This window comes from Rhopalosiphum maidis, chromosome 4 (genome assembly GCF_003676215.2).
Source record: "Rhopalosiphum maidis isolate BTI-1 chromosome 4, ASM367621v3, whole genome shotgun sequence".
Classification (NCBI taxonomy): Eukaryota; Metazoa; Arthropoda; class Insecta; order Hemiptera; family Aphididae; genus Rhopalosiphum; species Rhopalosiphum maidis.
This window is the reverse complement of record NC_040880.1, coordinates 48,819,752-48,847,633: the sequence shown is the minus strand read 5'-3', so window position 1 is coordinate 48,847,633 and position 27,882 is coordinate 48,819,752. Positions and strand designations below refer to the sequence as shown.

General features: G+C 26.0%; 3 protein-coding genes across 7 annotated transcripts in view; 1 reads left to right on the top strand and 2 right to left on the bottom strand.

The window, feature by feature from the left end:
• LOC113555766 (cationic amino acid transporter 4) overlaps positions 1–1,875 on the top strand; it is a 40,780-nt gene extending 38,905 nt beyond the window's left edge. Inside the window, exons 8-9 of one of the 2 annotated variants that reach the window (XM_026960294.1) lie at positions 305–466; positions 556–1,875. In XM_026960294.1, coding sequence (XP_026816095.1) covers positions 305–466; positions 556–758 — 365 coding nt within the window. In that variant the 3' untranslated portion in view covers positions 759–1,875. The remainder of the gene's footprint in view (positions 1–304; positions 467–555) is intronic. The other variant, XM_026960293.1, reaches the window with a different exon arrangement.
• Positions 1,876–3,189: 1,314 nt separating this feature from the next.
• LOC113555767 lies at positions 3,190–6,741 on the bottom strand. 4 transcript variants are annotated; one of them, XM_026960296.1, is made up of 3 exons: positions 6,556–6,696; positions 6,434–6,488; positions 3,303–3,701 (listed from the first exon to the last, which is right to left on the bottom strand). In XM_026960296.1, the coding sequence occupies exons 1-3, from the start codon at positions 6,586–6,588 to the stop codon at positions 3,469–3,471; spliced, it is 321 nt and encodes a 106-aa protein (XP_026816097.1). In that variant the 5' UTR covers positions 6,589–6,696; the 3' UTR covers positions 3,303–3,468. The 4 variants fall into 4 exon arrangements, 1 of the variants encoding a protein (XP_026816097.1); XR_003405415.1 differs by lacking the exon at positions 6,556–6,696 and adding an exon at positions 6,713–6,741 and having other exon boundaries at positions 3,306–3,701; positions 6,410–6,488; XR_003405414.1 differs by having other exon boundaries at positions 3,307–3,701; positions 6,410–6,488.
• Positions 6,742–14,278: 7,537 nt separating this feature from the next.
• Positions 14,279–17,779, bottom strand: LOC113556682 (hyphal wall protein 2-like). The gene is made up of 3 exons (XM_026961775.1): positions 17,621–17,779; positions 17,422–17,535; positions 14,279–15,784 (listed from the first exon to the last, which is right to left on the bottom strand). The coding sequence occupies exons 1-3, from the start codon at positions 17,651–17,653 to the stop codon at positions 15,182–15,184; spliced, it is 750 nt and encodes a 249-aa protein (XP_026817576.1). The 5' UTR covers positions 17,654–17,779; the 3' UTR covers positions 14,279–15,181.
• Between the last annotated feature and the right edge of the window lie 10,103 nt (positions 17,780–27,882).

Genomic DNA, 27,882 nt, shown 5'->3' with positions numbered 1-27,882 from the left:
ATTGTATATGTTAGGTATATATTATACTGAATATCTAAAATAATGTATTTTGTTAGTAATAATTTAAAATTATTCATGCATCAAAAAAAAAAAAATAATAATAATAATAAAAGCATTATGTTATATTTTGTAAATAATTAAAAAGTAAGCCATGAGTTTTTAAAAATACATTTTAATTTTATTATCAAAAAATCTATTTCTACTATTATTTAAAAAATATTGATTAATGGTAAATATTTAGGTCTATTCGTCTATTGATAATAATAAAAAAATATATGCATAATATTATATATTATTATTTCAGGCCAATTTCTAATTGAAGCCCATGAACAAAATTCAACAGAACTGCCATTTATGGTACCCCATGTGCCTTTAATACCATCTCTTAGCATTGTATGCAACATCGTGTTGATGACTAATCTTAATTTGCTTACTTGGATACGGTTCTTTATATGGATGGTTATAGGTGAGCTAAAAATACCATTTTGTAGGTTTATGTACCTAATATCTTATATTTTATAATAATATTTGCTAACATATTTATCGCTTGTATAGGTCTATTGATTTACTTCTTATACGGAATGCACCACAGCAAAGAAAATGACGTGACATCTTATTCAGTATTGCTCTCATCTTCCGAAGCGGGAAAGACACCTTGGGGAGCTATAAATAAGTCTAGAAAACGAGTGAAAACCGAAGATGACCGGAAACCAATTATTGACAACGAAGAAATTCCAGATAATGGTTATTACCACTAAGCAAATTATAGACGATCTGCTAAAATCATTATTATATAGTGAGACATTTCATCGTGTCTCTGAAAAATACTCGTCGGTGGGGGGGGGGGTGCCATTCAAATATATATGTTTATGTGTAATAATAAATAGTATTATAATAACGGTCGATTAAAACTGTGCATGTTGTTTTTAGTATTATTATTGTAGGTCTTTAAACCATTGCTATGGAACGTTTGAACGTTTTGAATAATATCGTAATATTTTTCATTTTTGTTTTGACTTAAAAAGTTCTTGTATTGTTAAAAAATTATTTTACTAAAATGGTTGATTGACAATCGTCGTCCATAAAAATTGTTTGTTATAGCACAATGTGTATAGAATAACTGAATAATATGAAAATTTAATTATGTACTGTGCTATTTGCAAATACTCATGTATTAATTAATTAATATTAAATGCTTTATAAAATATTTTCTATATCGCAGTCGTTTATAAAACGATAAACCGATAAATTGTGTGATGGAGTGTGTTTGTGCATTTAGATAATTGTTGAAATGTATACGGTTCAAAGAAACTTAAGAAAACACACTTAGATAATTATATCACATTTATTATTTACCAGATAATTATGACTATATTATTATGAACTTCAATTACTTTAATGCATCCCAATTTGGAGTGGCACCCTTTAGTTGTACAAATAAATAATAAGATTATAATTACTAACTATCCTTTGTTACATACATTTTACGTTTATTATTTATTTTTAGTTTTTAACTTAATTTTATTTAAAAACAATTTAGTGTAAAATTGTTTTTTTTTTTTAACGCACATTTTATGCTTTGTTATGACTTGTGAGTCTATGATATATATTATTATATTTATAGTATATAATATAATTTATTGTGTAAGACTTCTACTTATCTTACCATACATGTCTTTAGGTTGTTCCAGAAAAATTATAATCTAGACGAATTTGTGTTTATAGTACGTTTTAAATATTAGCTTACGTTGTATAGGGATTATCAAGTTAATTTTATGACAAAATATATACCTTTATCGTTATGAGTAGCCTCAAAGAAGTAATGACATGTAATAAAATGTATTTAGTAACATTATATAAAAGAATACAAAATAATTGAATGTTATTATAATATAATATACTTGTATGTCGTGTTTAATTTAAATTTATAATTTAAAAAAATCAAATATCTCGTTATTGACTAAGCCAATTAACGGGTGCGGACATTTTAATTTATTGATACAAACCATTGTGATGTACGGAAAACGGGTTTCAGCGAAGAAAACTGGTGAATCAGTACTTATCTATTATACTGCAGAAGATGTTTTATCGTTTATGTTATATTATATTTTTATTATTTTTTTTAGATTCGGCAGGTTTCGCTCATTTTTTCCCAAACCATCGCATTGAAGTTATAATTTATAACGCCGGCGCACCGTGAAAAAATGTTCATGATATAGTAAATACCTAACTTGAAATAAGTATAAATTAGTGAAATTTGAAAATAGTGTTGTGTATAGAAAATAACGGTATAATCAAGGTTTAATTCTATGCGATTAATATTTATTTGAATTACAACAAAATAACTAAAGTCGTTATTTTACGTTTATATATCTAATCAACTTCATCAAAGTTTAGCTTCAATCCTTTATGAAGCTCAAAAAAATAAAATGTCTTTCTCTGCTTTATAAATAATTATTTATGAGAAACCTTATATTAATTGTTCCAAGGTTTTTGACCGGTAATCAAAAATGTTATGACTTATGAACATATTCAATAAAAAGAAAATTAAAAATATAATTTACATAATTTGACTTTTTATAGTAATTTCTATTGCAGTGGTTCCTATATTCGGGGTCGTAACCGAAAATAAGTCGCAGAAAAATTAATAAATTGATATCTTTTTTCATTTATTTTAATTATTGGAAAATTATACACCAAAAATACTGATTATTATATTTAATATTTTATTTTGTAACATGTTTAACTTTAACAGCAGCTAGTAAATATGACTTACCTGAATTATTATTATGACTGGGTCGCGTATAACCATGTAAATTCATATTTAAATCTTAAGGTCACGGTGAAAATAGTTTGGGAACCTTTGCTTTAGTAAATACTATAACCTGTAACCTAGCTGTGACTTGTATATTAGTATAATTAAATTAATAGTATTGTTAATTTTATAATTATACTGTCTAATAGTGTTCAATACTTTTGTTATAATATTACGTTTAAAAAAAATGTCTGTAGTTTTTTTTCAGAAATTCTGACTTAAAAGGCAGAATAAGGCAACCGGGGAAAAAATGTCAACATAATATAATACGGTGTATTACATTTTAACCAAAATATTTTTAGTTGAATATTTTGTACAGAATTTTTTTGGACTCGATTGTACTTTGACTCAATTGATCTTGCAATAGTAATTAAATCATTTTTGGATAAAATAAAAATAAAAATAAAGTATTGCAAAAATAGGATAAAACGTTATGAACTGTACGCGCAGCATAAACGCACAAGGTACATATAATATAATATAATAAGTGCTCGTATTATTCTTTTTATTTTATTCTTGAGCGAACTCAATTTCGTTTATTTTATACAAATTTGTAGTAATGTTTATTCGTCTACAAATTTGTATATTATCATTATAGATGTTTAGCAGCAGTTATAGTTAATAATATAGTGCATCTGTCTTTCCTGCTTCCGTTATCGTCGACGGTGGTTCTTCTGTCGTTCCAGACGTTTTTCTAGTCCAAATAATTGTTCAACGACGGTGGCTTTTCGGTGTAACTGTTTCATCAGTTGGCGAGATAGTTGTATCGGACATTGTTGTATCGACCCGAGTGGTATCAGACGTAATATCAGATGACGTTGAAGCATCGGTAGTCTAGTTTTGGATTTAGTCAACGAGGGACCACTAAAATGTTTCCTCGTTTGCTCTGCAAATAACACGGTGGTACACTGTCGTTATACATCATAATATAATAACTGTATAAATTATGCGCTTAGGTTTATCATTAATGGTGATTACATTTTTTTTTTATTTACTTGAGTATTTTTAATAATTATTAACACTTAGCACTTGCAGTTGGAATGTTCAGTGTAAATAATAATTTTACGAAAACGGCAACAGTGTTTTTTGTTCATAAACCAGTTTTATTATTTATATATATTAAGCTATAATTGTATTACTGAATAGTAGGTATTTTGTATTTATGTTTAAACATAATATAATAATTTCCATAAATTATTATATTAAATAATGAAAATTCTTCCATCTATGTAGTCGACCTTGGGCAAAGTCGTGCGTAAGTGTTAAATTTCCGTTTTAAATGATAGTTGCATATAAACTTGTTACACTTTAAAATTTAAATTAGCTAATTATTAAATGAATATCTAAACTCAATTTAGTGGATAAGCAGCGTTTGATTTATAAAAAAAAAATACAATAACCCATTATTGTAATTTTGTTTCAAGTTGTAAATAAGTGGCTATATACCTATATTTAACATATGAATATAATAAAATATATATTTATTATACATGTGGTGTAACATGAGTAGCTGTTTGATGCAATTAACTAAGTACTAACAATGTTTATTAACTTTTGTTCATAAAAATTACATTTTTTATACATAATATATAGTTGACAATCATAATACAATATATCTATTATACATATATATATATAAATTAAATTAAATAAAAATAATAGTTATTAAATATTCTGTAAGTTTTTTATGTTACATTCTGTATAATTTAGGTAGGTACCTATAGATATACGATTTAGGTACTATCTAATGCACAAGTATGTCGCTGTATGTCATATTTATAATTGATAATAATTCTTGCAAAACAACAAGAATATTTTTTTCTCCTTAAAAATTATTAACTAATCGAGTAAGTACCTAGGTACTTGATAATGTAGATAGTGTGTTACCTAAATGACTACACAAATATCAATAATTTCTAAATTATTTATCTCAAGGTTATATTTTTGGTCTCTATAATTATATTTATAATTGATACTTACTCATTCTCCTGGTTCTTTAAATGCAAATGTGCATTAACAATTTTTTATTATCAAAGATAAATGGAAAAAAGTATTTTATTTCATGATATAAATTAAACTGATTGTATTTGCCATTTGATACTTCATCGGAGTATATAAAATAAAAATCAGTGGCATTAAAAATGAAAAACATTACGAAAGCTTCTAAAATCAAAATATAAAATTATTCAATTTTTATTAATTAGTTATAGAGTTAATATAAATACATGTTATCCATCATAATAATACTTTTGGCGTAGGTATCATATATTTATATTCATTACAAGGCTGTGAATTAAATGAATTTGCATGTTTTATTTTTTTGCTACGTCGTACTTATAATAAAATGGATTCGTCGAAAATTTGTTTTGACTTATTTATAGTTCAAATATTAAATCTTTTTTTGCATGTTTTTGCATATTTCATAAGTTAGGGCATATAAATGCATGTTTTAACGATTTTTTTTTATACAAATGCTTTTTTTTTTCGTAATATTCTATTTTTAATTGGGTATTTAACGAGTATATTGACTATTGTACTTTTGAAGTCGAGATTAAATTAATTTACTGATTTCAACAAGTACATAATAGATGACAAAAATCGTTGATTGTACAATGCAATAACTACTTTAAAGGTATAAAATATATAATTTCAAGTAGAAACATATTTTATTCTAAGCATATATTTTTATAGATTTTATATACAACGAAGATCAAGACTAGTCAAGCCCAAAAAGTCATATACTAATGCAAGTATACCAATTTGTAATATTAATAATATTTAAACTAAAATTAATGAAAAAAAATAAGAATAAAAGTTAAATATTAATAGATTTTTTGCATATTTTTGAAAAATAAGAGCATATTATTTTGTTATTTTTTATAGTGCATATTTAATAGTTTAAAAGTGCATTAAATTCACAGCCTTGTTCTTGTTCATTATACTAATATGTGGTCATCCTTTTTCTGATACACCTAATTTCAGTGGTATTTATGTAAATACTTGTAATACATTTTTTGTGTCACTGTAGCAGGTTTTACATTGATACCTGTGCATGAAAATTAAAATTCTATACCCTCTTCATTTATATTATATATTATATTTTCTAAAATTTTCTATTTTTGTATTGATGCTTCACTATGCTTGTAATATACTAAAATTCTAATCTGGTTTAATGTATGTATTAAAAAATTAAATAGTATAAACATACGTTTGAGATAATAACTATATCATATTACAAATAGCTATTCAGATAAATAGTATTTTAATTACTCAAACAGCAATACTAAACTTTAAGAGACTACTTATAGTTTAATGGTTTCAAAACTTAAAGTATAGTAGAAAATGATATCAATGATAAGACTGACCAGCGGTTCTTAAACTATATTACATAGCTCCTAGAGGTTCAAGACACTCATGTCGGCGGGTTCCGGCCTGCACATATAACGTAAGATATTTCGTAAAAAACGGTACCTATTCAAAAGAAAGTTGGTAAGGAGTGGGTCAACGATATTTTAAAACCATTCATCAGGGGTTCGTATTTTACAGAAGTTTAAGAACCGCTGATATAGATGATATTATTTTAAATTAAATTACCGATTGGATCTCATTGCAACACACCACGAATTGATCCAACAGTGGATTCAATACAGCAATAAATGACTAATACTCCGACCTACGATTACAAACATGATTAAAATTAAAATTAAAATTTTGAAAATGTAATTTAAAATAATATTTACTAAAAGTCGAAGATGATGTTTTGAAACAATCATCTTTTATTAAAAAATTATAATACTATAATACGTCTTATTGGAATAAAATGTGAAATGAAAATAAACGATATTTTATTGGAAACGTTATTAGCTTAATAACACTCAAAAGTAATCTGATAATTACTTGAAAGCGTAGTGTCCTTTTAAAAGTGCCCACCTAAATGATGTGATATAGAAATGAAATAATTATAATAGGAAGGCACTTTAATATAAATATTAAATATATTCATCATATTATTATAAATTAATTAATTATGTCAATGAGTAATGAACTAATAATCTGATTATTACCATGAAATATTTTTGAACTTATCTTACTTCAAACAAATAATATTTGAATACAATTTCCCATTAAAATATTAAGTTTATCTAAAACACAATTTAAATGTTTTTTTTTATACACATAACAAACTGATAATAATTCGACTTAAAAACTTTGTTATTATAAAGTAAAAGAAATATTTCTAAACACTTGAACACAATTAGAGATATATTTTATGAACTCAGTAATATATATATATATATATATATATATATATTGTAATAGCTGTTATAACAGTAAAGGTACTTACACTGGCGGGATCTGGATTGTAACTTACAATCGCCACCACAAACCGAAATATCAGCCATCCTTTAGTCTATTTTTAATATAAGCGATTCTAAAAAATGCGTATTCTTAAACACGCGTAAAAATAAAAAATGTAGAAAATCCCACCAATCACCACGGAGGTTGCAATCGGATCAACTATCGAAGTGTTTGAATTTCTGATTATTTAATGTAGGAATTGGTTATAGGTACTTAAACATAAATGCCTTAGGTTTTTTTTTTCTCCTATTATTTTGAAAAATACCAAGTATTTTTAATTTTGACCTTTTCAACTACAAACTAGATCCAATTAGCTACATAAAACCACCATAAAAATGTAAAATCAAAATATTATCAACTACTTACCGTGTATTTACCTATACAACTATACCACAGTATCGCACAAAAACCACATCATTGGAAAATCAATATACGAGTATAACGTACGTTCTATACATGGCTATATTTATCGCTTCGCTCAGAATCTAAAAAATGCCAACGGGCAACGGTGTATCCAAGAAGTGCGCGAGGATTATGTAGGATACACAAGGATAATAAAAATGTAATTTATTCTATATGCAGTGTTATCTTCATATCTCTGATATGGTCTAGTGGCTTTAGGCCGTACATTGTGGTTTAAATACAATAATACTATACCAAGAGGTATACGGTTACCGGAATACCCGAATACACTAGGTGGTTTTTTTAAATAATATATTATATGAATCTATTATAAACTGCGTTTAATTAAGAACTTTATAATTACTTTACATCAATTTTTCTCATATACATTTCGTTTAAAATAAAATAAAAAAAAAATTAGTATTATTCAATAATTTTGGAAATCAGTCAGCTGCTTTTTTGAACACACATTCATCAATATCCTAAGCTTTCTTTTTCCGATTTTTCAGAATGCTCTTTTCAGTTTTTCGTCTCTGAAATAAATAAAAAATATTTTTCGTGTTTCTATTCTTTTTCGATACGTATTTACAAACCATTTATTCACACTGTCCTACGGTAAGTTTGTAAATTATCTTTAAAGTTAATTACAATTATACATACTATTATTTATTAATTAATAATAATATATAATAATAATAAATATTTATAATAAATGAGATGTTTTCAGCGTACAATATCACTAAATAATATTTAAAAAAAACAATAATATATATTTAGAAATAAAGCTAATCGACCTTTACACAAAATCGTTATTTGTATCTAATTATTTATCGTTGAATTCAAATCACACCCAAGGACATATGCTCAATGACGAGGTACACTACAGCGTAGTCCTACACCTACTGCACATGCAGAGCGTTACCTTGTCCGCCTTTTGATTTTGGAAATAATTATATTTTACGTTCGGTAGTGAATGTAATAAATAGTTACTTAATAATATATTGAGTCCAAAAATCAGGATTTAGACCGCAGTCTCCGGATTATATTACTATATTATATATATATATATATATAGTATATTTCATAGTTTATGAAATTGTTAACGTTTTTAAAATTAATTTTTCCGAATGTTGCCCAAATTATTAAACACTAACTAATTTTTTTTTTGCATTTTTAATGCTTTTGTCAATTGCCCTCATCCTTAATTATTTATCTATGATTATTATTTTATTTATTAATTTTGTTCATTATCCGTATTAGATAAGCATTGTCTCCAATTTCTAACACAATTTAATGTATAATATATTATACCTTTTAAAACGTATTTATCTTCGAGTAGCCCTGGACTTTTTTTTTTTAAAAAAAATACTATTATTAAGTTTATTAATTTTCATATGTTCATTTTTTTTTGTTTCTCAAAATAATACTTGTAGATAACCTAGACCTCTTCTCACTTTTTTTGGATACTTATTAAATGTATTTAATTTATATGAAATTTTATATTTTTTCATTAAACCTTCAACTACAGTTGAATGAGTGACCTTTGAATTTTGATTATATTTGTTTATATTTTTGTTTGTATATTTTATTTTTCGACTTGTATTTAGTAAATAAACAGGTTAGGTATTTTCTGATTCCATTTCAACATAATTATACTTAATTAAATATGTTATGTATGCTTGTGATCAGTCGTTATATACTTTCGTAAATTGTTGATATATTATATTGTATTCAAGTTAATTTTTTTTAAATTCTTGCAAAATATCTGTCGGGGGAATTTAATTTTAGGGTTAAGTAATAATCAATTGACATACAGTGGACGCCACTCATTTTGGGACCAGCACAAAGTGAATCTTATAACCGATTGAATCTTAATACATATAATATTACAATATATTACATATCTTATCTATTATTGAATAAATTTAAAAATTCTGATAAAAAAATTAAAATTATAATTCATATACATATTATAAAAATTATTGCATATTAATAAAAAGTTATAAAAGATGTATGATGTATTTATTGTTTATGAAAAAAATTTGTAATTTTGGTTTGTTTTGAGTATTAAAATTCCAAAAATATATTTCTCATACTCATATTACAATAACGGTAATTGCGAAAAATGTGAAATGCGATAAAATTTGTTATACATACACACATTAAAAAGCATGAATTGAAATCAGAAATAACCTAAAAAAATATGTATTTTTCGATAACCAATTTATTTATAAATTTTAACCAAAAATGTTTATTTTTTACGAAATTTGAGTTTTATAACCCAATTTTTTATAACGTTTTTAGATAGGTACATCTGGATACGTTTGGATAGCGACTGAACCTTATATCCGTGAATCTTATAAGCGGCGTTCAATGTATTATTACCTATTATATATAATACAAATTTAATTTAAATTTTAAATAATTAATCATAGTTTTAAATCGATTTGTCTGTAAAAATTATCGATTTTAATTTCTGTTTACTTTTTGACTAATAGGTATCTTAAAAATGTTGATTTCTGATAATATTTTAATTTTAAATCGATTTCAGGTCCGCTCGCCTAATCTAAACTATATAATAAATTATAGTATATTGTAAATAAATATAAATATAATATAATTGAATACCTGTCTATAACCACCGTATTGGCTTACAGTAACCTTCTCATAACACCATTTTTATATTCGATAATTAACCAAAAGTAAGTGGATAATGTTAATTTTATTTGGTTGGAGTTGTATTAATTCAATCATAATAATCCAGTAAACATAAATGGTTATACTTGACATTAGCCAATCGTCGAACATTACAGTAACAGTTCTAAAAACCAATTTAAATATCTTTTATTATATAAGTTTAAGTAGGGATGTACACGGATTAGCTTAAGATATTATATAAATACATATATATTAATATAAATAACGAAATTCTATAATAAAATAATATGTATATACATTATAAACTTGTTAAAAATTATAATAATATGAGTTTATTATATCAAGTTTTTATGAATTTAACCGAACCTGTAGGTTACCTTCAGGTTTAAAAACATTAATAAAATGTTTAAAGGTTCTATTATTAATATTTTAATGAAATACTCGAATATTTTAGATTCTGATTGGAACGATGAATTTATTGGTTTTCAGTTATATTATTATACTTATTTTAGATCTGTCAATTAACAGGTAAAAATCTATTAAAATATAAGTTGGACTAATATTTTTAACATACCGTGTTAAAGTTAAATCAATATATTTTGTTTATGCATTTAAAATTATATATATATATATATTAATATATAAAATAATATATCATTTTATTAAATAATTACAAACAAATGATCGGGATTTGCGTTTTCATCTTGTTTTGGTGCAGAAAAAAATGTCTTCAACCTTTCACTTTAATGCGGTAGTTTCCGTTGGCAAATTTGATCTAGATACAGCTACTAGAATTCAAAAATAAAAGACTTTTAATAAGTACTTTTAAAAATAATCGGGGTAAACGGAAAACTAACAACAAAAAAATAAAATATTTACGCAACACTAGTAAGTTGTAATACAATTTTTGTTTACAAGCAACTGATATTAGAATTTTGATTCTTAAAAATTTTATTTGTAAATTATTCTGTCGTTATAAATGAAAAAAATGTTTAATTAAATAGGTACAAGGTTTCTCATAAGTTATTGTCTCGGGAATTTTGAATTTCTACAGTATAATTAAACAAAAACAACTAAAGAACACTACAAACCTTACTTTTACTTTTTAAATTATTTTATTTTAAACATTTTTACTGTAGTAACAATAATATTATTGTCAATGATACTCCAACTGGTTTAACAACATTACTAATAAGTACCTTTTTTATTAAGTAGATACTTTTATATTATACAGGCTGTAACAGAACGATAGTTGTGATTAAATAACTTTTTTTATTGTTATTATTTGGAAACTGTACGATTGTGGAATATGTATTATATTTATATAAAAAACAGTAATGTTTATAAAACCGAGTTATTATTACTTGATTTCCATAGACAGGTGTTGCATAAAGAACGTCCACGAGTTTGTTCGTGTTGCGATATCGACGGTATACCTAACGTGACCATACGTCCCGCTTTCGAGCAAAGTGTCCCGCTGTCCCAAAAGAACCCAAAAATGTCCCGCTTTAAGAAAAGTCGACTTGTGGTAAGTATTTATTGATCGCAAATCATAATCATACATTATTTATACTATTATACTGTATAGACGTATAGACGTATAGTATAACTACGTAATATATATATGTGTATTACGTAAAACACTAAAACCCATAGTCCATAGATAAAAATGGTACAAAAATAACTATATCTTATTGTTGTTGTCGCTGCCACCGCGTCAACTGCGGGAATCGGCGATAAACGGAGTACGGCCGAATACCTATACATAATATTATTATCTTAGTAGTTCCGTTGCCTTGGCACGCGCTGTACTGTACCTCGAGTTGGTTGACGTTCTTTACGACGAAAAATATTGTTATTTTTCGCAAAATGATATGATTTTCTTATTAAAATGTACAGGTGTCCCGCTTTGAAGAAAAAAAAATATGGTCACGTTAGGTATACGGCGTAGCTGTCGAATGAATCGGACGAGTTTTTGATTTTGCACCTCAACAACTTTGGGAAAACTGAGAGAGAAAGAATTGGTAACACCGAGCTATGTTAGCCTGGGAGCTTGGGAAAACGATATGGTCACTAGACATTATAATGTAACAGTGATAAGTGTGCATATGCAATACTGGGCAAACCACAGTTATGTTTTCCTTTTCTTATTAACGGTTACCCCCCAATGTCTGTCCGTTTAATAGTATCCATTATTGTTCGTATTATGTTCCATTATATTCCACGAATCTGCAACTATACTCGTTATTACGAATTATTATTTACCACCGAACAGTATGCATTATGTACTTATTATTTGTGTCCTCGTCACCTATAAATGACGTAGAACCCAGAATCGGCGCAAAACACTTCGACAATGCAATAATATAGTAGATCCTCATTTAAAACACAAACAATGTTCTGATACAATATATTTTAAATCCACGTGGTTAACATTGGTAACAAATTAACCTATAACATGACTATACAATTAGTCGTAACAACTCGTGAATTACGGCACATAATCATTGAAAACGATTTTACTCGTTAATGTGTTACGGTTTCTTTGGCAGTGTCAAACAGCGAAATACAAATTACGATTTTACCTGTACGTTTGATGATATGTCATTTCACTCTAATGTTTAAGCTAAACGCACGAGATTGGTTTTATTGAGCAAACATTTGCCACGTTGATCAACATTTTGTGATCTCGCTTTTTGTCCACTATTTATTTTTATAATTGTCTCTTTTTTTGAATTTAGGTTTTATCTACTCAAATAATAATAGTCATGACTCATTATTGTCAAGATCGGGTGCTTATACATTACGATTGTGTTTACACTCTGCAGTCTACTCGTATTAGATTTAGGCTTATGCACTGAGTGCAGTGATATACGTCATATAGTTGACAAATATCATCTTTTTAACGACGGTCTACGAGTGATACTTTGTGTAGAGTAGGTATAATATTCGACGTGTTTAGCAAAAATAGATTAAACTTACCGTATCAACAGGTAAAAGATATTGTTTAACTTGAATAATAATATTTCAAACTTATTTCAGGTAAAACAATAAAACTCAAATAAAATTACATGATTATTATTTTACTTTAACATGTATGTAAAAAATGTAAAGTGTATGTTCCCATAGTTTGAGATCTGTCTGAGGTAAATAAAATAATTATAACTAAACCACGGTATAGGTATAGATGCAATACCTGTATAATCGATTGGTATCTTAAAAGGACGTGGTACCCGCGTGTGTTGTCTCTGTCGTACGTGTGTAAGACGGAGACAAAACCCGTTTACGCAGTCTGAGAACAGTGAGAACTCGCTCGATTTTGGTTTTACAGTAAATATACTTATTATAAAATTAAAATATGACAATCATATGGAGGGAAAGAGCAAGATGATGGACTTTTACCATCATTCCCAATATAACATTCATTATATCGTTAAGAAATTGCGAAATTTAACATTTCTAAATAATTTTTAACTTTTCAAAATTTTAATTAAAAAAAAACTCATTGTCTTGCCCTCACAAATATTGTCATCTTTTAATTGCATAGATATATTTGTTTTTGTATTGTAAAAATAAATCATGGTCAAATTACGGTTCTAACGGTTATGCCTATAGCAGGTCAATGTATTAATATTTACTAATATAATTATTCATTAATTAGTTGAGTATATCGTAATATAAATTAATTTATAAAATACTCTTAGAAATATTGAGACTGAAACATTATCTCCCAATAAACTATTTTTCATATTCAATAATTAATTATCATTAAATTGAAATTAGACATATTAATCACAAAAATATACTCATCAAAAATGATTCTGAAACAAAATTAAGATCATGATGCGTACGTTTGATCAGCCTCCACAATCGACATTATTTTACAAAAAAATGTTTGTACGTTTTTGGTACAGATACGTCATCATAATTTGAATTTTTTGCCTTTATTCAGAATTTATTTGATATCGGTTCGCTGGGAAATCAATTTATCGTAGGGTAAGGACGGGAATGGAGACGTTTCCTAAAATAATTTAACGTTTTCAATAAAAACGGTGATTTATTTATTTTTTGGATGTTATGACAGTTATAAAGATAAACACTAAAAATAATGCGAGTAAAAACTATTTTTATATAATAGCGACACTATAGTACAACAATTCTATAAAAAATATTTTTTTATTTACTTTTTCAGTCAGCAGGCTGCAGGAATTATTTTTTATTTTTATTTTCCACTACTTCTAATAGCATAAAAAATTAAACTTTTCGTGCAAGTGCCAAAATGGACGTATACAATCATCTACCACCTATTATAATTTATAATACATAATTGACGGATGACTCTGAAATAAAAAAATTCTGGGTAAAGGCAAACAGACTCAAACTAATTAAGTATAAAGGTATACCTAATACTAAATGTTATTAAAAATATTATTATGAAATATTTATTCGTGGGACTGTGGGAGACTGCGAAAACGGGGCAATAACAGTTATAACTACTGACTTTATCAGGAAAAAATAATAATTTTGTAAATTACGTGAAAATCACAATAGTTACAATAATGTATAGTGCTGCAATTAGACATTACGATTTACGGTGGCGCATTAAGGTTGGTGTGCATTTCGTTTTGGTGCTTTAATTTTTATAATTTACAATATAAGGAATCTCGTGATGCATTTAGAATAAGTCTTGGATGATTAAATTAATTTAAAAAACTTAGAAATATAATTAAAACGATTAGGCGTTTGTAAGTTATTAAGGGTACATTTATAATAATTAAATACACTTGATATAGAGAGATAGAAATAAATTATGAACATTTATTTTATTATTATACGTGAAACATAAGTTATGATTATTATCACTAGCTTATCATTTATTTTTCGGGTAAATAACTAATTTTGCTTACACAGTGTGTCTTGTAATTTATAATATTGTTGAGAAATTTCTTATGGTTTTCTAGTAGTCCTCCTTCGAAAATGATGATGAGTAACTTTACTAGTCGCAGTCGAATCATATGTTGTTGATTCGGGAGTAGCAGTCGTTGTATTCCATCCTTCGGTAGTCGAATTAGAATAATATGTTGTTGATTTGGGAATAGCAGTCGTTGTATTCCACCCTTCGGTAGTCGAATTAGAATAATCTGTTGTTGATTTGGGAGCACCAGCCGTTGTATTCCATCCTCCTGTAGTCGAATTAGAATAATATGTTGTTGATTTGGGAGCACCAGTCGTTGTATTCCATCCTCCTGTAGTCGAATTAGAATAATATGTTGTTGATTTGGGAGCACCAGTCGTTGTATTCCATCCTCCTGTAGTCGAATTAGAATAATATGTTGTTGATTTGGGAGCACCAGTCGTTGTATTCCATCTTTCGGTAGTCGAATTAGAATAATAGGTCGTTGATTCAGTTTGTGGTACAGTTGTCGTATTTGGCTTATGTGTTGTAGTTCTATTATATCTTGGCCAAAAATGACCAATTATTAATTCTTTTAACACTGGAGATTTTTGATCTGTCAATGTAGAAATTAACTGTGGTTTTTCTGATAGGTCCTAGTAATGTGTACATAGAAAAATTGAATTAATAATATATTAAATAAAATAGTATGTGGCAACTAGTAAATTTAAAAATACTTAACTTATCTAAATATTAATTTATTCTTAAATTAATCTAATTTTCGTGTAGTGCTATATTTAAGATTCTAAGCGGAGCGATGAATGTATTAATTTTTAAACGATGTATGATTTTTTTATGTATGCGCAAACGTTTTATAATAGAAAAATGCTACCATCTTTAACTTTAAATTTAGTTTCTAATAGCAAATTGGATCTATGTGGTACATTTAGGATTTTAAAATAAAAAATTCCCCTTACTTATCAATATAATCGGAAAAAACACCCAAATGACTAAATAAATGTATATACGTGAACGCAAAATTCGCAATAATATATAACAAAAGGAAAAAAATCCTTTAGTAACATACTACTACAAACTATAGAAAATAACTGTTACACACAAGAGAAAATTATTAGAAACTTCTTTAGAACCATTAAATAATTTAAGCAATTTTTAATTCAACATTGAATACAATCAGACATTAAGACAGTCACATTTTAATAGAACCAGAGTTGAGAACTGAAAGGTGGAAAAAAATGTAAAAGATAATTAAACAGTAGGTGCCAAGACTTTTACCAAGTATCTAACAGTACGCAGTTTTTCTTAAAAATAATCATTAAATCACATTGTTTTTTTATGCAGAAGATTGTATAAGTGATTACCAATGCTGTTTCCAGAAAGACCGGTCAACCGCACACAGTTCTATACATAGTAGGTCAAATAATTAAAAAGAGGTACGAATACCGACAAGAATATGCGGTAATAATTTATAAACTTTAAAAAAAAGCATACAATAGAATCCACTATCCACAGAGCCTCTATAAAAACGGTTAATAAAAAAATAACGGTTATTGTTGTACTTAATCAAAAAAAAAATATATATACATATATATATATATATTTGTAGGTACTTGAAAATTATAAAATATCTATGATATAATTTACTATACTCGATAACGTTTTTCAAAGTATTTAGAATTAAATTTGTATATTTTCACTTATAACTTATCCAATAATCTTTCTACAGTAAGTTGATATAACCACTAACATTAAACAATTAAAATTAAAAGATAGGAAATTAATATATTTACTACCAAACTTACTCTTTTTAGCAAACATAACAGAAAGTGAATCGATTGTTCTCACTCACGCGAGAGTTTTTGAGCATTAAAAAATATTAAGAAATTAACATTTAAACAACAGAAAAAGAGATGTATCGAGTTGCGGCCGACAACTGTATCAGTTGTATCAGTTGTTTTGACTTACGAATTGTTGAACGATTTATCAGTTTAATGTCAATATTATTGACTCAAAGGTTAATAGCATTGGTATACGATATAAACGTAAAATAATATTATAATGAATATAATATTTACAAAAAATTAATTCAATAATCTACTACAGTATTAACTTTAAAATATTTTACTATACCAGTACTTAATATAAATAATCATAAAATATATTTGGCAATACATAGGCAGACCGCCGCAGAAGCAGACCTTAGGTCTCCGCTTAGAATCGGTTTTTAGGTACATTTTTGATTATATTAGTTATATACTTATAAATAATATACCTGCTGTTTTATGTGTGTATATTCTTCATTGCATTCGCCTGATTTTAAATCGCATTTAAGTATTTCTTTTGCTTCAATGGTAGATTCAAAACACCAAAGAAGTAAGAACGCTGTCTATTCGTTTATAAATACATAATGTTTAAGATAGTATAAGACATGAGTAATAATAATTAACAAATTAAAAATAAATCATATTTACCAGCAGCTGAAGATATTTGGACGAAAAACTCATATTGCAATAAGGATATAATGCAACCTTCTTATTTTAACAGAATAAGAATGTAAAGTGAGATTCTTGAAACTTTTACAACTATTTATAGTAAATTGTAGTTGACTAACTAATATAGGTATAAGGAATACTAAGTGATTTAATTATTCTAACGTATCTATATATATATATATATATATATATATATAGGTATAATAGGTAGGTACATTTGTAATTAGATATAAATACTTGAAAACTAATAATATGTAGCTTTTTACAAACATAACTCATGCACTTCAATGCTAATCCAAACAATTTCTTTGGAACACTATGACTCAGCTCTGAACAAATATTATATTATACAATTAAAGTAGGTACAATTTGTACCTATATTTACTTAATGAATAATTAATTATTCTCCAAATTACTGTTGAGTGATGATTAATTGAATTATATCGATCTTATAGTGATATATTTTCTAGTTTAATAATTAATTTAAATTTATCTTTTTGAAAATTCAAATGGAAACATAATAATATATTAATATAATCATTTTAACTTATAAGAAGACGTCATACCCGTATATGTTGTTTCCATATTATTACAAACGTAGAACATAGCAAATTGCGTTCAGCAGAATACATTTCATGCTGTTATAGTTTCAATATTAGAGCCAATGTATAGTTATGTGAAACATTATAATTTTAAAATATTCGTCACTCACTGAAAAATTAAAATATCAATAAAAGTGTATATGATGCCCTGGATAATAGTATTACCTTTAAATTTAATAATAGATAAATTGATTCCAACATTAACAACATAAAAAATGTATGCTGTTGAATGGAAATTTGCTACGATGTATGTTACTATGTTAGTAAGACAGAGACAACACACGCGGATTGCGGGTACGGCGATTTCTTAAGTCTATAATTTCTAAATAATATTCAAGAAAATAATCGAAAGAAGTTCAAACATTTAATTGTACAAGCCATTAACTCATCAAAAAATATGCACAAAATATTTTTTTGACTTATTAATTCTAATCAAAAGAGTCCATCACAATAAATTTAATATTTGAAATTTATATTTATTTAGGTAATTGTTTCATAATTTATTTTAATATTACGACCATATAAAAAGCTTTAGATACAATCTTGAATATTTCACGTTTATTCAGTGTTATAAGATATATCTATTGAATAGAAATACTGTATAAAATACATTAATTTTCTCTTCTACATTTTGGTTTGAAACTTGAGTAATAATTAATATTATTTATAGTCATATATTGTACAGATTCGTAATTTTTCTTTTGATATAATTGAAGTTATACATCAATCAGATATATTATGTAAATAAAAAAAATATAGAAAAGTAAGTAACTGCTCTGCTGTACAGTATGAGCTAGTACATCATTGAATTGGACACTGTAACCGGGGCCTAAAATTAGGGTATTTTGGTACTGCACACCTAATTCCACACACCAAAATAATATTTTAAAATAATAAACATAGGTCTAGTAGTGTACAATGCACATCATTCCACATATTATATAACTTTGTTGCATAATTATTGTTGGTATTTATTAATAATAGGGCACAGATGTTGTTGCATTTGCAATTTTTTTCTAATTTTTCAATATATTGCACGTTCGTATTTAAGTACATTTTAAATGCATGACATCTAAGCACGAACTAAATATCTAAAAGATTTTTTAGTTCAATCTTTTGGCAATTTTATTGAATTTACTCATTTATATGCAACTATTTTAGTTACATTTTGTGAGTCGACACTCAATAACCGTCATAACATCTATGTTATCTTATAAAATAAACATAATTTAAAGTTGGTAGGTAGGAATTTAATACAGCACAAAATATTTAACAATTATACGGTATATTCTTATAATTTGTTCTTCAGCTACTTCAAATAGAATACTGAATAATTTAAATTTATATAATTTTTGGTAGAATTTTAGATAATAATAGTATATTTAAAACATTTATAATAAAACGCTATTATTTTTTAATGCAATTTTTAATATTTTAACTTTTAAGTGTAATTTTTGGTGTTTTTTAGTGTAATATTGCAATCAATTATATTATTTTTTTAGTACTACAATATCCGTGTTCTACTAATTAATGATTTTCAATAATCAATATTGAATATTAATCAAATAAAAATTTATAAATTTATAAAATCCAAAAAGATACTGTACACTTTTAAATCTGCTACTGCACATTTAATATTAACTACTGCATATAGTGTGTGCTACTGCACACAATTTTAGGCCTTGCAAAAAACGATTCTTAGCAAAGATGATCGTAAGCTTATCATTATACATTGTTATAAACTATTATGTATATATTTTTATTATTATTAATACGGTATAAATTATAAATATAGGCGATAGCATATAATTCATTAATCTAGAATGTATTAAAAATGTCATTATAATAAAATATAATATAGTTCAAATCTCCATGAAAAATATTTTTGAATTATTACAAAATAACTAAAATTGTTATTCATCGTTTAAATGTACGATTTCGTTCAAAGAATTCAATCTTCTAAATGTTTATATAAAATAATTAAGAAATCAAGCTAATACATTCGTTAGATTTTTTGACTACAGTATGAATTAAATAATAAGAACTCTTTCATTAAATCTACAATATTTAGCTAAAAAAATTAAATATTTTATAAGTTTATAAATTTTTAATTACAAAATAATTTATAAATTTCTGTGATTTAGCATTTTGACGAATTTTTATCAAGATTCTAACTTTAATATAAAAGAAAATGTTGTGACTGAATTTTTGATTTTTATAATTAGTGAATGAAACTTTAGGGGAATTTGTTATTATATTTTCAATCTTTATTACCTGGCAAACCATTATTTATTAACATTTATTAAAAAAAATTTGAAATGTTCAACGGTTAAGTTAAAAAAAGTTTTTTTCCACGATTATTTTAAAAAGTACTGTAAATTTTGCTTTTAACCTCTCCCCCTAAAAAAAATTCCAGCTAGATCTAGTTTACTACCAGAAACTATCTCTAAATTGAAAATGAAAATATTTATTCTATCTCAATAGGTGATGATTGATGACAAACACAAAAATAAAAAATAAAAGTTCAATAACACTCATCGTTGTAAGATCAATACCATTATATATCGCTCTGCATATAATTTAAAATGTATATTTTATGAATTAGGTTGAATTCCAGATTAATAATATAAAACATTTCCAAAATCGTATAATATGACTGATATGAGTAATATTATACAAATAGAAAAACAGTAGGTATATAAGACAAACAGAGATAGTAAATTGTAAAATATTCACTTAAATAAGTCCAAACAAAAAATGTCCTAACTCATGACTTAGTTACACAAAATAATGCAAACAGTTAATTCTATAATACATATCATAAAAATTAAACCAAAATATAAATATGTTATGCAAAGCTGGGCAAATAAACCATTTTTTTTAAGTACCTTATTGAGTTAAGTTACCAAAAAAAAAAATAACTTCTAACTTTTTAACTGGTTATTACCCATCTCTGATGTTTTATCATATGCATCTTAAATTTTATAATTAATCCCTTGCAATAGATATCCTTGGAAATCGAGTGTACTTACTAGTGTACTACATGCACTTTGAATGTTCATACAAAACTTTATGTTTTTATCTATTAAACATGATTCACTACACTAATTAGTAACTCAAGTGTTACATTGTTTGAAAAAAATAAAATAATTAATTCTTTCTGAATATTCTAGTTTTGTTATTTCGTGCACTTTTTTTTTTAATACAAACAAAAGTTAAGTATACGTCTATATATAATTGTATCTATACAACATAATATTATAATCTTATTACTATTTTATTAAAACTACTTAACTAATTGTTACATTTAAAATAGGTAGATACTAGTTTTACTCTAAGGTACTATGTTATTTAAATATTTAATACTTGGTTGCATTTATTATTTTTATTTAAATTTATATAAATACATCTATAGATATTATAAGAAATTAAAATATTTTTATCAATAATTTCATTAAAAATTTAAAACTAATTTAATTCAATCAATTTATATACATAAATTCTAAAGTATTATGTTATTCTGTTTTAATTTTTACAATAAATTATACACTTTTATTGGTTACTATGATTGCTACTAACTATACTTGCATAAATGAAAAAATCTTCCTTTCATCTTAAAACCAATAAATATCATAATATCCATAGTCAGAATTTTTTAAGATTTAAAATATATTAATTAATAATCCGTAAACATTTTTAGTTGAACTACAATAATTTTTTGAAACAGCAAATAGTTTTTCAAATTGATAAAATTATACAGACTATTAATTATTAGTTATTAGTTAATGTATTTTCTTATGGTAAAATTAATAAAATAAATGGGGTTACTCGTACTATTAATGATATTTTTGTCAAATCTAAATTTTTATTATATTGGTCGTTATTTTTGATTGAATTTGAGGATTATCTAATGTCTTTTTATTTTGATTGCAAGTTGAAAAATGTATAACAATTATCTATAACTATGAACAGTATGCCCCGATGCCTTTTACAATTCATGTTGGATTGATAGACGATTCTTTCTTAGCTGTGTTTCGTTAAAATAAAAGTCTAAATAACTATTTTAGATTCTGAACCGAGCGATGAATGTATTGATTTTACAACGATAATACTATAAGTAAAATAAATGACTTTAATAGCTATGCGCATATCAAAAAAAACATCATAATATTATATAGTTTGTGATAATATAGGCTGCAGACAGTCTCCGCTTAGAATAGTTTTTCGTATACAATGATATACATATACGTATCATTAAATTTAAATTTATACTCTTATAATAGTGACCCACTTGGCACTTTACGAGCAGCAAAGCGATACCCACTTGTATACCTTTACTATTATAACTATTTTTTGATATTTTAATTAGTTATTAGTAATAATTGGCGGCACTCACACAAATATAATTTTGAACGTTAGTCAGCACTTAACAGTCTTATTATATGTTTTATTGAATTAATTTTATTAAACGCTTTCGAATGAAATGTTTCCAAATTATTTTAAATTAATTGATAACGTTATTTATTTTGTGGCTCCTAATGAGACAATGAGTGATGAGTTATCGTTGAACTTAGTCGATGTTACGGTCGGTACTGACTAAGTGAACGTCATGTATAATTTTATCGCTACCGCCGCCGCACAGATTACGTATTTTGAAATCAAGTAACAGTTTTTGTTTTAAATTTTAAATTATTAATAGTGGTTAAAAAATTTAAATGACCTTTTGGTAAACTGTAAAAAGATATATATTTTTATAAATGATTCAATGTTTTAAGTTTATCGTACAATTAATAATAATATAAAAAATAATTATCGAACTCGGCGCTCACATTTTATCAATCGTGTAATAACAGGTTAAGGTCATTTTATGTAATTTAAAGTCATTTTAAACTATTTTCCACTAATCAAGAGAAAAATCACGAATTTATTCTTTACAAAAAATTATTTGTATATAATTTATTATTGATAGGTATCAATTGTTATGTAACGTCAAAAAAAAAAAAAAAATTCTATCTTAAAAACATTATAAGTGACCCTTCGGGAAAACATATAATATTAATAAAAAAAAAAATCATAAACCTCGGAACTATAGATAACAATATTTCGTCTTTTTTAAACATTTACCCATGTAGATTTACTAGCATTTATAGTAACAATTTAAGATAACGGTTACCTCTGTATAAAATAATCTCTTATTCTTATCCCCGTAAGTATAGCACTAGATACTATTATTCTCCTTCTCGACACTACACAGATTTTCAGCATTCACCACTGTTCGGATGATATAAATTGAAATAGGATAAGAGGACGCTACATCCGCATGTCGGCATGTCGCATCTCTGTCGTACACATGTAAAACATGGCAAAAACTCTGTTTTGCGCGGGATAGAGGTACTCAGACTGTAGTGATAGTTAAGACTCCAAATTGATATACAATAAAGTTGAGAACATCATCCGCGAAATGTAGTTTTTATTTATTTATTATTTTTTTTTAATATCATTTATACGAAAAAAGTTTATATTATTTCAAAAATCCATTATTTTTGAAATAGAATAACTTTTTTAGTAGGCCAGACATCGAAAAAATAAAAACGATATTTCACAGCCAAAGTTCTCCTTTTTAAATGGTGAAAATTTCGTTTTTTCAAGTTATGACTGTAGCCTTCTCGGTTCTTTCCCGCGTAAAATAGTTTTTGCTATAGTATTTTACATTTGTAAGACGGAGACAACACATGCTGGTGTAGCGTCCTCTTAAGGTACATCTTTAATCTTATTTATTATTGACGATTGGGTGTCATACACTCCATACGTTGTTATTACCGCTATATCAAGTTATAACATTAATAATTTTTATTCTACGTGAAAACTATATACATAGTTTTAAATTAAATCATGAGTTTACTTTCATCGTGTTTCGTTATAATTCCTAATTTCTATGTTAATAATTGATGTTTAATTTTAATAATTAATTTAAAAAAAATAAAATTTTAATAATTGTTATTATGGCACCTATTTCGTTTCGATTTTTTGACGGTACAGTTATGACTCATGTCATAAGTTATGTTTAAATGACATATTATAATGATATACCTAAATCATATAATACCAAATATTATAAAACCAACTAAATCGAGTATTATAAAATAGTACTTATTAGTGTTATGGAAAGTATTTGTTATAAAGTTGATAAGTTTATGAAAAGATTCTAAAATGTTAAATACAGATTTAAAAATCAGTAATAAATTAATCGTGTTAAATACCGTTTGCCTCACCTGGTCGACTTGTAATTCTTGTTATATTCCCAACAAATTTAATTTTAAATTATCACATTTTTCAGGAAAATATTTTGTTTAAAACTGTTATAATTATAAGTTCATAAATGTAGAAAATATATAATCAGAAAAAATAATATGATACTTATTTTACAAAGAATTTTGTATGTATATGATAAAAACTAATTAATCAGTAATTGCTAATAATATGGGCGAAATATTAATAAGTCACCCGTATGGTCCGCACATAACTTATAAGCCTTGGTTATACTAATTTTGGCACTAATAAGAGGTTTTTTTTTGTAATATATATAAAACCCGTATATTTAGCAATATATTTTTACTATAATTCGCTTTTCGTATAATACTATAACATGAACAATATTGTGTAGGTACACTAGTTTAAAATGTTTAAATTAATTTTAAAATGATATAGATAATTTAGTGCATTATTATTGAAGTTGTTATCATACCGTTTGTCACTGAGTGTGGAATATCATAAAATACCGACACAATTCAACTGTTATAATATTTTAAACCAAATGTTGCGAGATTATGAATAATTTTTAATTATACCTAATATATGTTTAGGTATAGTCGAAAATAATAGTCACCTATAGGGATGGTGTATTTTGAGTATATTAGGTAGGTTTGGTACTACTCACTACTCAGTACAGTATAGTATAGTTCAAAATCTTTCTAGTTTCAACATTAACTATTTTTTATGGTATTTTAAAAATATTTTTTATATTTAATACTTTACATTTTGTATATTCTTAATAACAGTATTAGATTCAAAACAGAACGAGAAAGTAGAAAAAAATGCCTTAATTTTCGACTTAAATGGTGGATTTGGTAGAAAATAGATTCTAGTTGATATTTTATAGTGAGTAAATTAAAAAAAAAAAAAACTATTTTATTTCAAAATAATCCGTAAAAATAAAAAAAAATAGTCCTACTTAATAATATTGGTTAGTGTGACAATGCGTTCCGTATATCGAATTTGTGTCCCAAAAACTTGAGATTCAACTGTACCTCAGACATCTTTCTACTGACAACATGTGATAGTTATTCTCAACATTAACCCAATAACTTAATATAATTGAATTTAGTTTGTAAATTAATCATGTATATGACGGTTGTATATCATAATTCATAACATGCGATAATAATAAACATAATAGTGATTAGGTAGTACGATCCCACAGGCCAGTAGTTTGTTGGCAAATGTGTGCGTGTTGCGGACAGTCAGTAGACTATAAAATATTATAATATATCTATTTATATCTATATAAATATTATTCGTTATTTCGTTAACTCTATAGGTTGTCAATGATAGTCGTAATGATGTTCTGGAGTGGCTATAGACGCCTATTAGCAGTAATATTAAACAAATAGTACGATTCGATAAAAAAAAAATTTGTTTTCATAGTGCCAAAAACAAAGCGCTTTTAGTTATAGTACATTGTTTCAATCCAAACTCGGGAGTACAAATTCAAGTTTTTGAAGTGAAAAATTTAAAAGGAAAAACAGTAGATATTTTACCAAACGATATAATTGAGAATTTGAAAAAAATATTAGTTATCAGATAAATTTATTATATTTTCTGGTGATAATAATATTGTAATAATAATTTTGGAGGAGTTTAGAAAAAAGGGAGGAAAAATGTTCCACCGTTTGGTATTAATCTGTCACTACTACGCCGTATACCGGAGACAGACAACGTTTCGCAGTTACCATTATGTATTTTACGTCACAATATAATCATTAATACAAGGAAATCACTGTATCATGCATACGTAGTTGAACGTTGAAAAAAATTAAACTATAAGCAACTAATTACGACTTACTTATAATTCCTATCATTCCTCAGGACTTCATAATCTAACCCTAGTCATACCTAACTACTTATTGATTCAACTCGATTACTTATGTGGTTACTAAATATACAGTGGACGTACGAAATATAAATATATTTTTTTGTGTTTTTTTTATAATAAAATCATTATGTGATAATTATGATTGGTACTTTAATATAAATCTAAATATACCATCCTATTATAATAATATTTATTCATTTATCGATATAGTGTATACTGAATAACGAACTTAGTCTTAATGTAACCATCACATTATTGAACTTATCTTTCTTTAGACAAATAATATTTACATAAAAATCTTCATTAAAATATTATGTATAACATGAGATAATTCTGTAACACATATATTGTATCAGATTGAGAATCAATTGATTAAACGATTTTATTATTATAAAGCGAAAATAATATTCAAAAACACTTCATTCAAAGATATATTTTATGTATCAACAAAATTAATTACACAGACTACAGTGACGGTTCACCGCAGTGATCTGGGACCTGGGTTGTGAGTTTGTGAATTACCCAACGGTTTAACGGTGTGATGAGGAGGATAGATCCCCCTCCATAACTTTTTCTTTGATATTTATAACAATTAAATTTATGTATATTGTACTATAATGTTAATGTATTCAATTTTTTTTCTCAAAACAACGCCTATGAGTGTATATTATTATTATCTAGATTATAGACTCATTCTATTGTTGTTATTAATGTTTAGTTGCTAAATAATTGTATACAAAATATACGGGAATTACCCCGCTCGATGTTCGTAAATATTCAATAACAACACACTCCTTAATTGTTATAAATAAAGCACCTACTAATTTACCTTAATTTAAAAAACTGATATTAAGCATAAGTGCTAAGCGCATAACCATAAACTATAATTTAATGATTAAGTAGTGCATATTAAAAAATAAGACCACCCTCCCGTGACAAAATAATTTGACCGCCACTGCCTAACAACCACCTCACCAATTCGAAATATCAGTTACCCCGCAGTCAATTTTCAATACAAATGAGCGCAATAAGTGTGCATTCTTATGTACAAGAATAAATAATGAAAGATATTCCAATAGCATATATTGTTTCCATCAACAACAATTGTTTTCATCATCAACTAGTTGGAATTATGGGGGATAAAACAAAAGTATTCAATACCCATGAAAAGAAAATACATTTTCATCATATCGTACCTACTTAGTTCTGTGCAAATTACGATATACGACTATGAGTGTATTGATGTTTATTTTTTTGTCTAAATATTATCGAGTGTTGTTGACGGCAACTGCCTCTACTCCCTAGATTTGCGCCTCTATTTCCCAAATAATTATATGACGAATAATCAATATGAGGCACACAAGGATAATAAAAATTCAATTTATTTCATTCAATGCTAATCTTTATACTCGGATATCCGATATGGTTTACAGCAAGGATGGTGATTAGGTATGTTTCGGGTCACGTGTCAAAATGCTGTAATCAGT